Source organism: Pagrus major, chromosome 9, assembly GCF_040436345.1.
Source record: "Pagrus major chromosome 9, Pma_NU_1.0".
NCBI lineage: Eukaryota > Metazoa > Chordata > Actinopteri > Spariformes > Sparidae > Pagrus > Pagrus major.
The window spans coordinates 27,296,426-27,311,601 of record NC_133223.1 but is presented as its reverse complement, the minus strand read 5'-3'; the positions used below and the strand labels follow the sequence as shown (position 1 = coordinate 27,311,601).

Sequence of the window (15,176 nt, the reverse complement as noted above, 5' to 3'; positions counted from 1 at the left end):
CATGTAATTATGAAGACTTGGAAGTAAAGGAGCAGGATTGTTTTTGTATTGCAGTTTGAATACATGTAGACACATCATTGCGCACAGTACAGCATGATGAATGACAATTTAATAATGTCATAACAAACTTTTTGCATGAATTACCTGAGACGTGCACACACATGTTCTACAACAGGAATCACTATACAACTGAGTAGACCATTGTCTAAATGTGAATAATGTGAATATTCAAAATGAAGCTAATAAAGAGCACAGCACCTTATCATCATCATTTTAAGAGCGTCACCAAATGAGATAGCAATACATATGATTCAGCACCCTTAATCTAAAAAAACGTCCTATTTCCAAAAATCAATGCAAGTTTTATTTAAATTAAATGAAAACTTTCAGCTAAAAAGACATTCTTTAAGGATTAACAAGCTCACGTTTGCTAGATGTGCAAAAACTCTTGAGGATATTACATGTAGCTCTAACAGCCACAGCAAACAGCTGGTTAAACAGTGCAAATTTAAATAAGAACATTAGACATAGGACTTTAAGTTTCCTTAATACATAAGACAGAAGTCATTTAGTTTTTGACGTTAGAACAACCAAAATTCTGTTTCGAATTTTGGACAATTTGAAACCGTAAATTAATAGATTTATTAAGGGAGGTATGACAAGAATTTCTATTGCACCAACGTTTTTAAAGGCTTGAGGAAAATCTTTTGAACCAAATCGCATAAACATGACATCAAAAAGTATACTTTCAAGAAAAATGAGTAAGGAGGTTAAATGTGGAACACATGTTTGCATGAACTTTGCCCTGTTTTCAATGGAATCTGCACATGTTTTAATGAGAAACATGTAGGATAGAACTATGAATAAACCATGAAATAAGTAAAAGATTATTGTTATATATGTAACGATGTTGTGAACAACAGTTTCAGCTGGGAAACAAGCGAGTTTAACAATCATCCAATTCATGCAATACAATCTGGCGATATATGGGCTGCATAACTTTAATCTAGATGTTAGAAACACATTTATACCCACCATGCAAAAAGGTGTCATCAAAGAGAAACAGACTAATGCAGTGAGTCTTTGCTTTGACATGACAGAGTGGTACTCCAGGGGTCGACATATAGCCACATATCTGTCATATGCCATGACTGAAAGAATAGACAGATCACTGAAGGCAAATGAGGCAATTACTTGAGCCTGAACAAGGCATCCAGAATAAGAGATAACATGAACAGGAGAAAGCAGATCCCAGAGAAACTTTGGGTAGAAACCTGCTGTCCCATAAAGTCCATTCATGCAAAAAGTACATACTAAAATATACATTGGTTCATGCAGGTTTTTATCCATGATGATGGTCCCAATAACAGAAATATTTACCAGAAAAATCACACAGTAACACAGTAAAGTGAGAAAGAAGAGAGTAAATCTGTGGTTATTTGTTTCATTTAAACCTAAAAGAAAAAACATTGTTATTTGAGAAAAATTATCCATCACGGTTAGAAAACTTGTTGTTCCTGTGAAGGGTAACTCTGTCCCTCACAGTGTCTGCTCTGTCTCCTCACTTTTAAATATCTTGTCTGACTACATCGACACACACGCTTACAAATCAAACCAGCCAATCAATCCTCGTATTTTCAAGATGTTGCAATCTACTGTAAATGCAGTGCGTGAAAATAACAATATAGAACTTTATGGCACTTGTAAAGCTGAATTCTTAGAGAACAATCAAATGTATAATTTTCCTCACTTGGAAAATGATTTCTTCTGCACACTGTAGGCTATAATGCTATTAAGGCATTCACAACAAACTAGTTCCTTGCTTCAATTTCACAAATATGTTTTAGAGCGGCCAGTTGTGTGGCCACTCTTAATTTTGCTCTTATTAGTCCAGATATGTCTCCTATTGTATACTGCAGAATTCTAAAATCCAAAGAGGAAATATAGAAACACGCTAGTACCAACTGGCCGACCTGTCCTACAATCCCACAGCGTCAGTTTATGACGAGTTGGGAATGAGAAATAAAATCAAAAACCTACTTTCCTTATGAACAGGTCCTTTAAAAAGAATGGATTAAAGAAAAATTATATAATATTATTCATGCAATTATTCTATTAATAGCTTTCTGTATTTTAACTTTGGACGGTAACTGTTCCCAGTCGTCGCTGCCGGCCCCACTTAATTTTACTGCTCTGCTCTCATCCACAACAATGATATCAGGTTTGCTGTTGAAGTGTATGGGCTGTCGTCCTCGAAAGGTGTCGGCGTGTAGTATGTTGGTAAAGATTCTACGGAGGCAAGGCTGGGATGGATTTGACAGAGCAATCTTTATTGAAACAGATTTCAAGCCAGCGTCCGAACCAGAGTGTGGCCACTCCCTGGTATTCTCAAATCTTGGCAAAGTGATGCCCAAAATACTTTGCCCTCTGCTCTATCAGAACTCCTCTCAGACCCTCAGTCTTAGGAGATCAACCAAAATCACCCCCGTTCTCTGGTGTGTGTGTCTTTTTAGAGTCTATTCGCTCAGGCCCGCCTGTTTCTCTAATTGTTTCCTTTTTGGGGAACTGAGGGCCCATCTATCCTATTAGAAAAGGATGGGTCTGCATAACATCTCTCTCTCAAGGGAATATGTGTACATGGAGGTGTGTGCATGACTATGTTGATGTTAGTCTCTATATACTTAAATGGAAATGTGTACATTAAATCAACCCTGAGTCCTCTTCCTATCCTTAGATGGAAATGTATACATTGAACCTCTGAATTAGTCAGTCCTTGGTGTGGGCCTCTTCCTTTAGCTATTCTCTGAAGCACACTACAGAACTAATGTGTTGTTATCCTGAACATAAGACCTCTACATTGTCTCCTTCCCAAATATACTTAAAGGAAAGCATTTGATCCTGTCCCATCCTGTCCTGTCACTCAGAGCTCAGAAGGTATAAGAAACACTCAGACACTACACTGTCTAACGTCTTCCTGAATCCATGATAATGCACACATGCATAAGAGACCCTTGCAAGGTTTCATATGAGTCAACAACAAAAACTCAACTGTGTGTGATGTTGAACCTTGAGTGTGGTATTTTTTTTGCGCTTCCTACTTTCGTTTCTTTTCGTTTCTGGAAGTATAGGCCTACTGAGTCGGCATCAGCGTGTTCTATAAAGAGCTCAAGTCATGGCGTCATGTCCAGATTAGCTTATGTAACTCAAATGCAGGTTTGCCACTCAGAATTGTTAATAATATTTGAAACAATGTTTAATTAGACACAGAGATGAATATAAACAGGATCCTCACTTCTCACCAGTGATCGTCAGTTTACAGCCAGTTCAGATGACTTGTTGCTTTTGCCATTGACAGATTTTATTGTAGCTTGCTTGCTAAGTAGACCATTTCTTAATAGTTGGAAACTGTGTCAAGGTGACTTTTTGTTTGAAATGACTTCCCTGTTAAAAAAAAAAAGTTCTCGATGAAGAAAATGTCTTGAAAGTGCATTTGCTACATACATGACATCATGTTAAAAGACTGAGGCTATAAAGTATTGATGTCTTTTGCAAAAGCTCAGCATCGTCATCAGTTGGTGATCCATGTAATTATGAAGACTTTGAAGTAAAGGAGCAGGATTGTTTTTGTATTGCAGTATAAATACATGTAGACACATCATTGCACACAGTACAGCATGATGAATGACAATTTAATAATGACATATTAAAGTTTTTGCATGAATTACCTGAGATGTGCACACACATGTTCAACAACAGCAATCACTATACAACTGAGTAGACCATTGGCTAAATGTGAATAATGTGGATATTCAAAATAAAGCTAATAAAGAGCACAACATCGAATCATGATCATTTTAAGAGTGTCTCCAAATAAGACCGATACATATGATTCAACACTCTAAATCTAAAAAAAAATCCAATCCCCAAAAATCAATGCTAATTTCAGTTAAATGAAATTAAAACGTTCAGCTAAAAAGATATTCTTCAAGGATTAACAAGCTCACTTTTGCTAAATGTGCAAACACTCTTGAGGATATTACATGTAACTCCAACAGCCACAGCAAACACCTGGTTGAACAGTGCAAATATAATGAAGAACATTAGACATAGGACTTTAAGTTTCCTTAATATATAACACAGAAGTCATTTAGTTTTTAACGTAAGAACAACCAGAATCCTGTTTCGAATTTTGGTCAATTTGAAACCATAAATTAATGGATTCATTAAGGGAGGTATGACAATTTCCATTTCAACAAAGTTTTTAAAGGCTTGAGGGAAATCTTTTGAACCAAATCGCATAATAACTGCATTAAAAAGTATAGTTACAAGAAAAATGAGTAAGGAGATCAAATGTGGCACACATGTTTGCATGAACTTTGCCCTGTTTTCTATAGAATCTGCACACGTTTTCATGAGATACATGTAGGAAAGAACTATGAATATACCATGAAATAAATAAATGATTATCGTTATGTATGCAACTATGTTGTGAACAACAGTTTCAGCTGGGAAACAAGCGAGTTTAACAATCGTCCAATTCAGACAAAAAAATCTGGTGATATATGGGCTGCATAACTTTAATCTAGATGTTAGAAAAATATTTGCGGCAATGATGAAAAAAGGCGTAAGCCAAGAGAACCAGACTAATATAACGAGTCTCTGCTTTGACATGACAGAGTGGTACTGCAGTGGTCGACATATAGCAACATATCTGTCATATGCCATGACTGAAAGAATAGACAGATCAGTGCAGGCGAATGAATTAATTACTTGAGCCTGAACAAGGCATCCAGAATAAGAGATAACATGAACAGGAGAAAGAAGATCCCAGAGAAGCTTGGGGTAGAAACCTGTTGTCCCATAAAGTCCATTCATGCAAAAAGTACATAGTAAAATATACATTGGTTCATGCAGGTTTTTATCCATGATGATGATCACAATAACAGAAATATTTACCAGCAAAATCACACAGTAACACAGTAAAGTGAGGAAGAAGAGAGTAAATCTGTGGTTATTTGTTTCATTTAAACCTGAAAGAAAAAACATTCTTATTTGAGAAACATTATCCATCATGGTTAAAAAACGTGCTGTTCCTGTGAAGGATAACTCCGTCCCTCACAGTGTCTGCTCTCTCTCCTCACTTTTTAATATCTTGTCTGACTACATCAACACACACGCTTAGAAATCAAACCAGCCAATCAATCCTCTTATTTTCAGGATGTTGCAATCTACTGTAAATGCAGCGCATGAAAATAACAATATAGACCTTTATGGCACTTGTAGAGCAGAACTCTTGAACTACCATTCAACGTATAATTTTCATCACCTGAAAAATGATTTCTTCGGCACACTGTAGGCTATTGATGCTATTAAGGCATTGACAATAAACTAGCTCCTGGCTCTGGTTTCACAAAGATGTGTTATAGCGGCCTGTGGTGTGGCCTGTCTAAATTTTGCTCTTATTACTCTAGTACACGTCTCCTATCGTGCACTGCCAAATTTCTCAATTAAAAAGAGGAAATATAGAAACATGCGAGGACCAACAGGATGCTAAGAAACATGGAGTAATATATTCAGTAGGACAGAGAGACAACACCTTCTGGACGGTACATGAAAGACAAATAGTGTGACTAAAGCGTTCAACTGCAAAATAAAACAGGCATTGTAATATGTTTCTGTGGAGATGTGTTATTTTTTACATTTTTTATTTGTAAAAAAAATATATATGATTTTTAAGTCTCACTCAATTTGTAAAAAAGTGTCTCTCTTGGATGGCGGCTGACCCGACCTATAATCCCACAGCGTCAGTTTTTGACCAGTTGGGGAATGAGACTCAAAAATCAACTTTTCTTACAAAAAGGTCCTTTAAAGAAATGGATTCAAACATATTATACAATATTGTTTTATGCACTTATCACTTATTCTATTAATAGCTTTTTGTATTTTAAATTTGGACGGCAACGCTGTGTACTGTAACCGTCGCTGGTTGGCGCTCGCCGCTGCCAGCATCCACTACAATGATATCAGGTTTGCTGTCTAATGTCTTCCTGAATCCATATCAATGCACACATGCAAACAGGACCCTTGCAAGGTTTCATATGAGTTAACAACAAAAACTCAACTAGAGACAATGTCAACAACCAACTTAGAGAAAATGTTAACTAGCTAGCTTGCCAGCTGCTAATTAAATCAGTTACTGATTAAAAATGAGCAACTGCTCATTTTTTTTTTCTGTCCAAAATTTAACACCCATTGTCTTCAAAAGTACAACAAATTCCAACTGGTAAGTCTGTCACAATTATCAGTAGAAACTGCATGCATACATGCTTAGCTAAGAGTCAATCCCAGAGCAAAGGACTGGATGTTCGTAGATGGAAGTACAGGCCTACTGTCGGTTTCAGCATGTTCTATAAAGAGCTGAAGTCATGGTGTCATGTCCAGACTAGCTTATATGACTCAAATGCATGTTTACCACTCAGAATTGTTAATAATATTTGAAACAATGTTTAATTACACATAGAGATAGATAAAAACAGGATCATCACTTCTCACCAGTGATCGTCAATTTACAGTCAGTTCAGATGACTTGTTGCCGTTAACAGATTTTATTGTAGCTTGTTCGCTAAGTAGCCCATTTCTTAATAGTTGGAAACTGTGTCAAGGTGACTTTTTGTTTGAAATAACTTCTTTGTTCAAAAAAGGTTCTTGATGGAGAAAATGATTTGAAAGTGCATTTGCTACATACATGATATCATGCTGAAAGACTGAGGCTATAAAGCTTCATGTCTTTTGAAAAATAGTCAGCATCCTCATCAGTTGATGATCCATGTAATTATGAAGATTTGGAAATAAAGGAGCAGGATTGTTTTTGTATTGCAGTTTAAATACATGTAGACACATTGTCGTATCTTCAGTGGTGATGCAGTCGAAGATGTTGGAAGAAAAACTCCGCCGACACTGTCTTAGTTGTATAACAAATTTATTACAATAAGTTCAGTATCGTAAACAAGTAACACGTTACTTGGAGAGTCTCCAGCCGAATAATGAAACTCCGACGACAATATGCAGACAGCTCCTTATATACCTAGCTTGTTTTGGTCAAAAACCTGTTTATAACATATGGTTCATGTTAAGAGAGAGACAGAAAAATAGGAGAGGCCCCTCATTTTGGGTGCCTCCACCTCTGACCTAGGGTCTCCATGCCTCTGCTGATCTAAAATCTGGTATATATTAACTTGACAGCAGCACCATCATGTCAATATTCTGGTACCCCTAAACAAATAACCTCCAAGTCAGGAAGGCCCAAACAGCAACTAACATTCCAATATATTCTCCTAATACAAAACATTTGTATAAATATGCTGCATCTAACAGCAGACACCTCAACATCATTGCACACAGTAGCCTACAGCATGATGAAAGACAATTTAATAATGACATATTAAAGTTTTTGCATGAATTACCTGAGACGTGCACACACGTTCAACAACAGGAATCACTTTACAACTGAGTAGACCATTGGCTAAATGTGAATAATGTGGATATTCAAAATGAAGCTAATAAAGAGCACAGCACCTCATCATCATCATCATTTTAAGAGCGTTACCAAATGAGATAGGGATACGATTCAGCACCCTGAATCTAAAAGAACTTCCTATTCACAAAAATGTATGCAAATTTCAGTTAAATGAAATGAAACTTTCAGCTAAAAAGACATTCTTCAAGGATAAATAAGCTCACGTTTGCTAAATGTGCAAAAACTCTTGAGGGTATTACATGTAACTCCAACAGCCACAGCAAACAGCTGGTTAGACAGTACAATTTTAAGGAAGAACATCAGACATAGGACTTTTAAGTTTCTTTTTACACTGTATATCAGACAGAAGTCATTTATTTTTTAAAGTAAGAACAACCATAATTCTGTTTCTAATTTTGGACAATTTGAAACCGTAAATTAATGGATTCATTAAGGGAGGTATGACAAGAAATTCTATTGCAACAAAGTTTTTAAAGGCTTGAGGGAAATCTTTTGAACCAAATCGCATAAACATGACATCAAAAAGTATACTTTCAAGAAAAATGAGTAAGGAGGTTAAATGTGGCACACATGTTTGCATGAACTTTGCCCTGTTTTCAATGGAATCTGCACATGTTTTAATGAGATACATGTAGGAAAGAACTATGAATATACCATGAAATAAGTAAAAGATTATTGTTATATATGTAACTATGTTGTGTACAACAATTTCAGCTGGGATACAAGCAAGTTTAACAATCATCCAATTCATACAAAAAAATTTGTCGATATATGGGCTGCATAACTTTAATCTAGATGTTAGAAAAACATTTATACCTACAATGCAAAAAGGTGTCATCCAAGAGTAACAGACTAACGTAATGAGTCTTTGCTTTGACATGACAGAGTGGTACTCCAGTGGTCGACATATAGCCACATATCTGTCATATGCCATGACTGCAAGAATGGACAGCTCAATGAAGGCAAATGAGAGAAATACTTGAACCTGAACAAGGCATCCAGAATAAGAGATAACATGAACAGGAGAAAGCAGATCCCAGAGAAACTTGGGGTAGAAACCTGCTGTTCCAAAAAGTCCATTCATGCAAAAAGTACACAGTAAAATATACATTGGTTCATGCAAGTTTCTATCCATGATGATGATCACAATTACACAAACATTTACCAGCAAAATCAAACAGTAACACAGCAAAGTGAGAAAGAAGAGAGTAAATCTGTGGTTATTTGTTTCATTTAAACCTGAAAGAAAAAACATTGTTATTTGAGAAACATTATCCATCATGGTTAGAAAACTTAGTGTTCCTGTGAAGGGTAACTCTGTCCCTCACAGTGTCTGCTCTCTCTCCTCACTTTTAAATATCTTGTCTGACTACATCGACACACACGCTTAGAAATCAAACCAGCCAATCAATCCTCTTATTTTCAGGATGATGCAATCTACTGTAAATGCAGCGCATGAAAATAACAATATAGAACTATATGGCACTTGTGGAGCAGAATTCTCCAACAATGTTCAAATGTATAATTTTCATAACTTGGAAAATGATTTCTTTGGCACACTGTAGGCTATTTATGCTATAAAGGAATTGACAGTAAACTAGCTCCTCGCTCCAATTTCCGATTTCACAAATATGTTTTAAGAGCGGCCTGTTGTGTTGCCAGTCTAAATTTTGCTGTTATTAGTCTAATACATGTCTCCTATCATACACTGCAGAATTTCAAATTTAAAAGAGGAAATACAGAAACACGCTAGGACCAACAGGATGCTAAGCAAAATGGAGTAATATATGCAGTAGGACAGAGGGACAACACCTTCTCGATGGCCACAGAAAAACAGTCCGACAAAATCGCTCAACTGCAAAATAAAACAGGCATGGTAATATGTTGCTGTGGTGACATTGCATCTTTTAAAGGTAGTATTAAAAAAAAGAGATCTAAAGTGTCACTGAATCGTCAAAAACTGACACTTTGGCATAGCGACTGACCTGTCCTGCAATCCCACAGCGTCAGTTTTGACGAGAAGGGAATAAGACTTTAACCATACTTTTTCCTTCATGGAACAGTCGAGTGTTGTATTTGGCAGGCTTTTATATGGCAAAGTGAAAAAATTGAAAACACAAAAGTAATATGAAACAAGGTATAAGGTATAAGGTCATGTACAGGTAAAGAGGTAAGTAACAAGTAAAAAATGTACGTTGGTAAGTAACACCATATTCTTCCTTTTTAGATATTATTACAACATACAGGTAAATGAGAGGGTAAGTACAGATAAGCTTAGGATACGTTTCTTAAAGCAGAATTTTTCTTTCCTATTTAACCATGTTAAGCACTATAATCTATCATCTTTTAAAAAAGAATAAGTACAAAAGGTAAATATTAGCTGTAATTAGGTGCTATATATTCAACATGCGTGCTACCATTAACTAAAACTTTGCTTGCATACTTTGCAAAATAGTTGATATAACTCATTCAAATAATCACTTGATATGAACAAAACACACTCCTATATCGTAAAACTTACTGATGGTTCCGTCTAAAAGAAGGTACACAAATGGTGGCAGTAGATTGTCTAGACTTCATGAATGCAATGTGACCAACTTTGAACTGATAAACAACTGAACGTCACTTCCTGTCTAATTTCTACTTCTGAGGATCAGAAGTACAAAATCTACAGCCTACATGACAAAAATGTACCACCAGGGGGAGTATTCCTGAAGTTGCAACACAAGACTCAAAAATCAACTTTTCTTACAAATAGGTCCTTTAAAAAGAATGGATTAAAACATAGTATATAATATTATTTCATGTAATTATTCTATCAATAGCTTTTTATGTTTTAACTTTGGATGGCAAGGCTGTCCACCATAAATGTTGCCCGTTGACACTGCCGGCCTCACCTAATTTTACCAATCTGCTCTTATCCACTAAAATGACATGCGGTTTGCTTGCCTTCTGCTTGAATCCATATCAATGAATACATGCAAACAAGACCCTTGCAAGGTTTCATATGAGTCAACATTAAAAACTCAACTAGTGACAATGTTTTCTACCAACTCAGAGTATATGTCAGCTAGGTAGCTAGCTAGCTGCTAATTAAATCAGTTGCTAATTAATAATGAGCAACAGCTCATGTTTATTTTCTGTCCAAAGTGTAACACCCATTGTCTTCAAAAGTACAACAAATTCCAACTGGTAAGTCTGTTACAATTATCAGTGGAAACTGCATGCATACATGCTTAGCTAAGAGTCAATCCCAGAGCAAAGGACTGGATGTTCATAGTCATGGTGTCACGTCCAGACTAGCTTATGTAAGTGTAATGCAGGTTTATCACTCAGAATTGTTAATAATATTTGAAACAATGCTAAATTACACACAGACATAGATAACAACAGGTTTGTCACTTCTCACCAGTGATCGTCAGTTTACAGCCAGTTTAGTTGACTTGTTGCTTTTGCCGTTGACAGATTTTATTGTAGCTTGCTCGCTAAGTAGCCCATTTCTTAATAGTTGAAAACTGTGTCAAGGTGACTTTTTATTTTAAATGACCTCTCTTTTAAAAACAACTTCTTCATGGAGAAAATGTCTTGAAGGTTCATTTGCTACGTACATGATATCATGCTAAAAGACTGAGGCTATAAAGCTTCATGTCCTTTGCAAAATATCAGCATCCTCATCAGTTGATGATGAGGATGCTGTCATGATGAATGACAATTTAATAATGAATCATGAAAACACTTTTTGCATCAATTACCTGAGATGTTCAACAACAGGAATCACTATACAACTGAGTAGCCCAATGGCTAAATGTGAATAATGTGAATATTCAAAATAAAGCTAAAACAGAGCACAACATCTAATCATCATTTCATTTCTAAAAGAGTCACCAAATAAGATAGAGATCCATATGATTCAGCACCCTAAATCTAAATTCCCCTTCACAAAAATCAATGCAAATTTCAGTTAAATGAAATTAAACTTTCAGCTAAAAAGACATTCTTCAAGGATTAACAAGCTCATGTTTGCTGAATGTGCAAAAACTCTTGACAATATTACATGTACCTCCAACAGCCACAGCAAACAGCTGGTTAAACAGTGCAAATTTAGGGAAGACCATCAGACATAGGACTTTAAGTTTCCTCAAAGTCATTTAAATTTTAAAGTAAGAACACCCAGAACTCTGTTTCGAATTTTGGTCAATTTGAACCCATAAATTAATGGATTTATTAAGGGAGGTATGACAAGAATTTCAATTGCAGCAAAGTTTTTAAAGGTTTGAGGGAAAGCTTTTGAACCAAATCGCAAAATAATTACATCAAAAACGATAGTTACAAAAAAAATAAGCAAGGAGGTTAAATGTGGCACACACGTTTGCATGAATTTTGCCTTGTTCTCTATAGAATTTTCACGTTTTAATGAGATACATGTAGGATAGAACTATTAATATACCATGAAATAAATATATGATTATCATAATGTATGCAACTATGTTGTTAACAGCAGTTTCAGCTGGGAAACAAGCAAGTTTAACAATCGTCCAATTCACACAAAAAAGTCCGGTGATACATGGACTGCATAACCTTAATCCAGATGTTAAAAACATATTTGTGGCTACAATGAAAAAAGGCATAAGCCAAGAGTAACAGACTAATGTAATGAGTCTTTGCTTTGACATGACAGAGTGGTACTGCAGTGGTCGACATATAGCCACATATCTGTCATATGCCATGACAGAAAGAACAGACAGCTCACTGCAGACAAATGACATAATTACTTGAGCCTGAACAAGACATCCAGAATAAGAGATAACATGAACAGGAGAAAGAAGATCCAAGAGAAACTTGGGATAGAAACCTGTTGTCCCATAAAGTCCATTCATGCAAAAAGTACATATTAAAATATACATTGGTTCATGCAGGTTTTTATCCATGATGATGGTCACAATAACAGAAATATTTACCAGCAAAGTCACACAGTAACAGAGTAAAGTGAGAAAAAAGAGAGTAAATCTGTGGTTATTTGTTTCATTTAAACCTGAAAGAAAAAACATTCTTATTTGAGAAACATTATCCATCATGGTTAGAAACCTTTTTGTTCCTGTGAAGGGTAACTCTGTCCCTCACAGTGTCTGCTCTCTCTCCTCACTTTTTAATATCTTGTCTGACTACATCGACACACACGCTTAGAAATCAAACCAGCCAATCAATCCTCTTATTTTCAGGATGTTGCAATCTACTGTAAATGCAGCGCATGAAAATAACAGTATAGACCTTTATGGCACTTGGAGAGCAGAACTCTTGAACTACCATTAAATGTATAATTTTCCTTACTTGGAAAATGATTTCTTCGGCACACTGTGGGCTATTCATGCTATAAAGGCATTGACAATAAACTAGCTCCCCACTCTGGTTTCACAAAGATGTTTTAGAGCGGCCTGTCTAAATTTTCCCCTTTGAGTCTAATACACGTCTCCTATCGTACTCTGCAGAATTTCAAATTTAAAAGAGGAAATACAGAAAAATGCGAGGACCAACAGGATGCTAAGAAGTAATATGTTCAGTAGGAAAGAGGGACAGCACCTGCTGGATGGAACTGGAAAAACAAATAGTTCGAGAAAATCGATCCACTGTTAAAAAAAACAAAAAAACAGGCATGGTTATATGTTGCAGTGGTGTCATCGTATTTTTTAAAGGACGTATTTGTAACAAAAAATACACTTTTTAAGTCTCACTGTCAATGCATCAAGAAGTAAAACTTTGGAATGGCGGCTGACCCGTCCTAAAATCCCACAGCTTAAGTTTTTGACCAGTCGAGAATGAGACTCAAAAATCTGCCTTTCTTACAAATAGGCCCTTTAAAAAGAATGGATGAAATGATGTTATATAATGCAATTATTCTATTAATAGGTTTTTGTAATCTAAATTTCAACGGCAACGCCCTCCACCGTTACCGTCACCGGTTGTCGCTGCCAGCCTCACATAATTTTACTGTTCTGCTCTCGTCCACGACAATGATGTCAGGTTTGCTGTCTAACTTCTGTCTGAATCCATATCAATGCACACATGCAAGAACCTTGCAAGGTTATATAGTCAACAACAAAAACTCAACTAGAGACAATGTCAACAACCAACTTAGAGAAAATGTTAACTAGCTAGCTTGCCAGCTGCTAATAAAATCAGTTACTGAGTAAAAATGAGCAACTGCTGATGTCTTCTTCATAGTCATGGCGTCACGTCCAGACTAGCTTATGTAAGTCTAATGCAGGTTTATCACTCAGAATTGTTAATAATATTTGAAACAATGCTTAATTACACACAGAGATAGATAAAAACAGGATCGTCACTTCTCACAAGTGATCGTCAATTTACAGTCAGTTCAGATGACTTGTCGCTTTTGCCGTTGACAGATTTTATTGTAGCTTGCTCGCTAAGTAGCCGATTTCTTAATAGTTCGAAACTGTGTCAAGGCGATTTTTAAAAATAATGACTTCTCTGTAAAAAATTATTTCTTGATCGAGAAAAGGTCTTGAAGGTGCGATTGCTACATACATGATATCATGCTAAAAGACTGAGGCTATAAAGCTTCATGTCCTTTGCAAAATATCAGCATCCTCATCAGTTGATGATCCATGTAATTATGAAGACTTGGAAATAAAGGAGCAGGATTGTTTTTGTACTGAAGTTTAAATACATGTAGACACATCATTGCGCACAGTACAGCATGATGAATGACAATTTAATAATGAATCATGAAAACACTTTTTGCATCAATTACCTGAGATGTTCAACAACAGGAATCACTATACAACTGAGTAGCCCAATTGCTAAATGTGAATAATGTGAATATTCAAAATAAAGCTAAAACAGAGCACAACATCTAATCATCATTTCATTTCTAAAAGAGTCACCAAATAAGATAGAGATCCATATGATTCAGCACCTTAAATCTAAATTCCCCTTCACAAAAATCAATGCAAATTTCAGTTTGTCAGGCCGGGACTCAAAACAGGACTCAAAAGCTGAGGTGTCAGTGAGCAGATTTTATTGGGAGTTACAAAAAGGCTCTTGATAGAGTGATCCCAAATAAAAAGGGCTGTGAAAGCTATTCTTACTGAATTTCCCCGAAGGGAGAACTAGGCTAAAACAAAAGTAAACCAAAATCACTCCTAAGGAGGAAACTCTCTATATACAGGTATCAAGTTTATCAAAATCAAAATCACTCCTAAGGAGGAAACTCTATATACAGGTTATCAAATTTATCAAAATCAAAATCACTCCTAAGGAGGAAAATCAAAGGCTTCAAAACATTAACTTATCTATAACAAGGAACTGAAAATCTCTCCCAAGGGAGGCTGACAAGTCGGGGGGCCGACTCCTGACGGCCCAGGTAGTTCAGGATGGTCCCTCACAAAGTCTTCTATGAGAGACCGATCCAGTATGAACCGGGACGGGACCCATTGTCGCTCCTCCGGTCCGTACCCCTCCCAGTCCACCAGGTACTGCTTGACCCAACCCCGGTTGCGCACAGCCAGTAACCGAAGGCGAACCGCTGCAGGCCCGATAATCTTGGTGATGGGGAATGGCCCCACGAAGCGCGGTGCCAGTTTCCTAGAGAGGGCTTTGAGGTGGAGGTTCTTGGCTG

At 36.4% G+C, this 15,176-nt stretch overlaps 2 protein-coding genes and 1 pseudogene across 2 annotated transcripts; all 3 read right to left on the bottom strand.

The window, feature by feature from the left end:
• Positions 1-4,143: 4,143 nt before the first annotated feature.
• Positions 4,144-5,070, bottom strand: LOC141001896 (olfactory receptor 4P4-like). The gene has a single exon (XM_073473053.1). The coding sequence runs from the start codon at positions 5,068-5,070 to the stop codon at positions 4,144-4,146; it is 927 nt and encodes a 308-aa protein (XP_073329154.1).
• Positions 5,071-7,886: 2,816 nt separating this feature from the next.
• LOC141002905 (olfactory receptor 4B13-like) lies at positions 7,887-8,819 on the bottom strand. The gene has a single exon (XM_073474325.1). The coding sequence runs from the start codon at positions 8,817-8,819 to the stop codon at positions 7,887-7,889; it is 933 nt and encodes a 310-aa protein (XP_073330426.1).
• A 2,862-nt stretch (positions 8,820-11,681) lies between these two features.
• LOC141002016 (olfactory receptor 4B13-like) lies at positions 11,682-12,612 on the bottom strand (annotated as a pseudogene).
• Between the last annotated feature and the right edge of the window lie 2,564 nt (positions 12,613-15,176).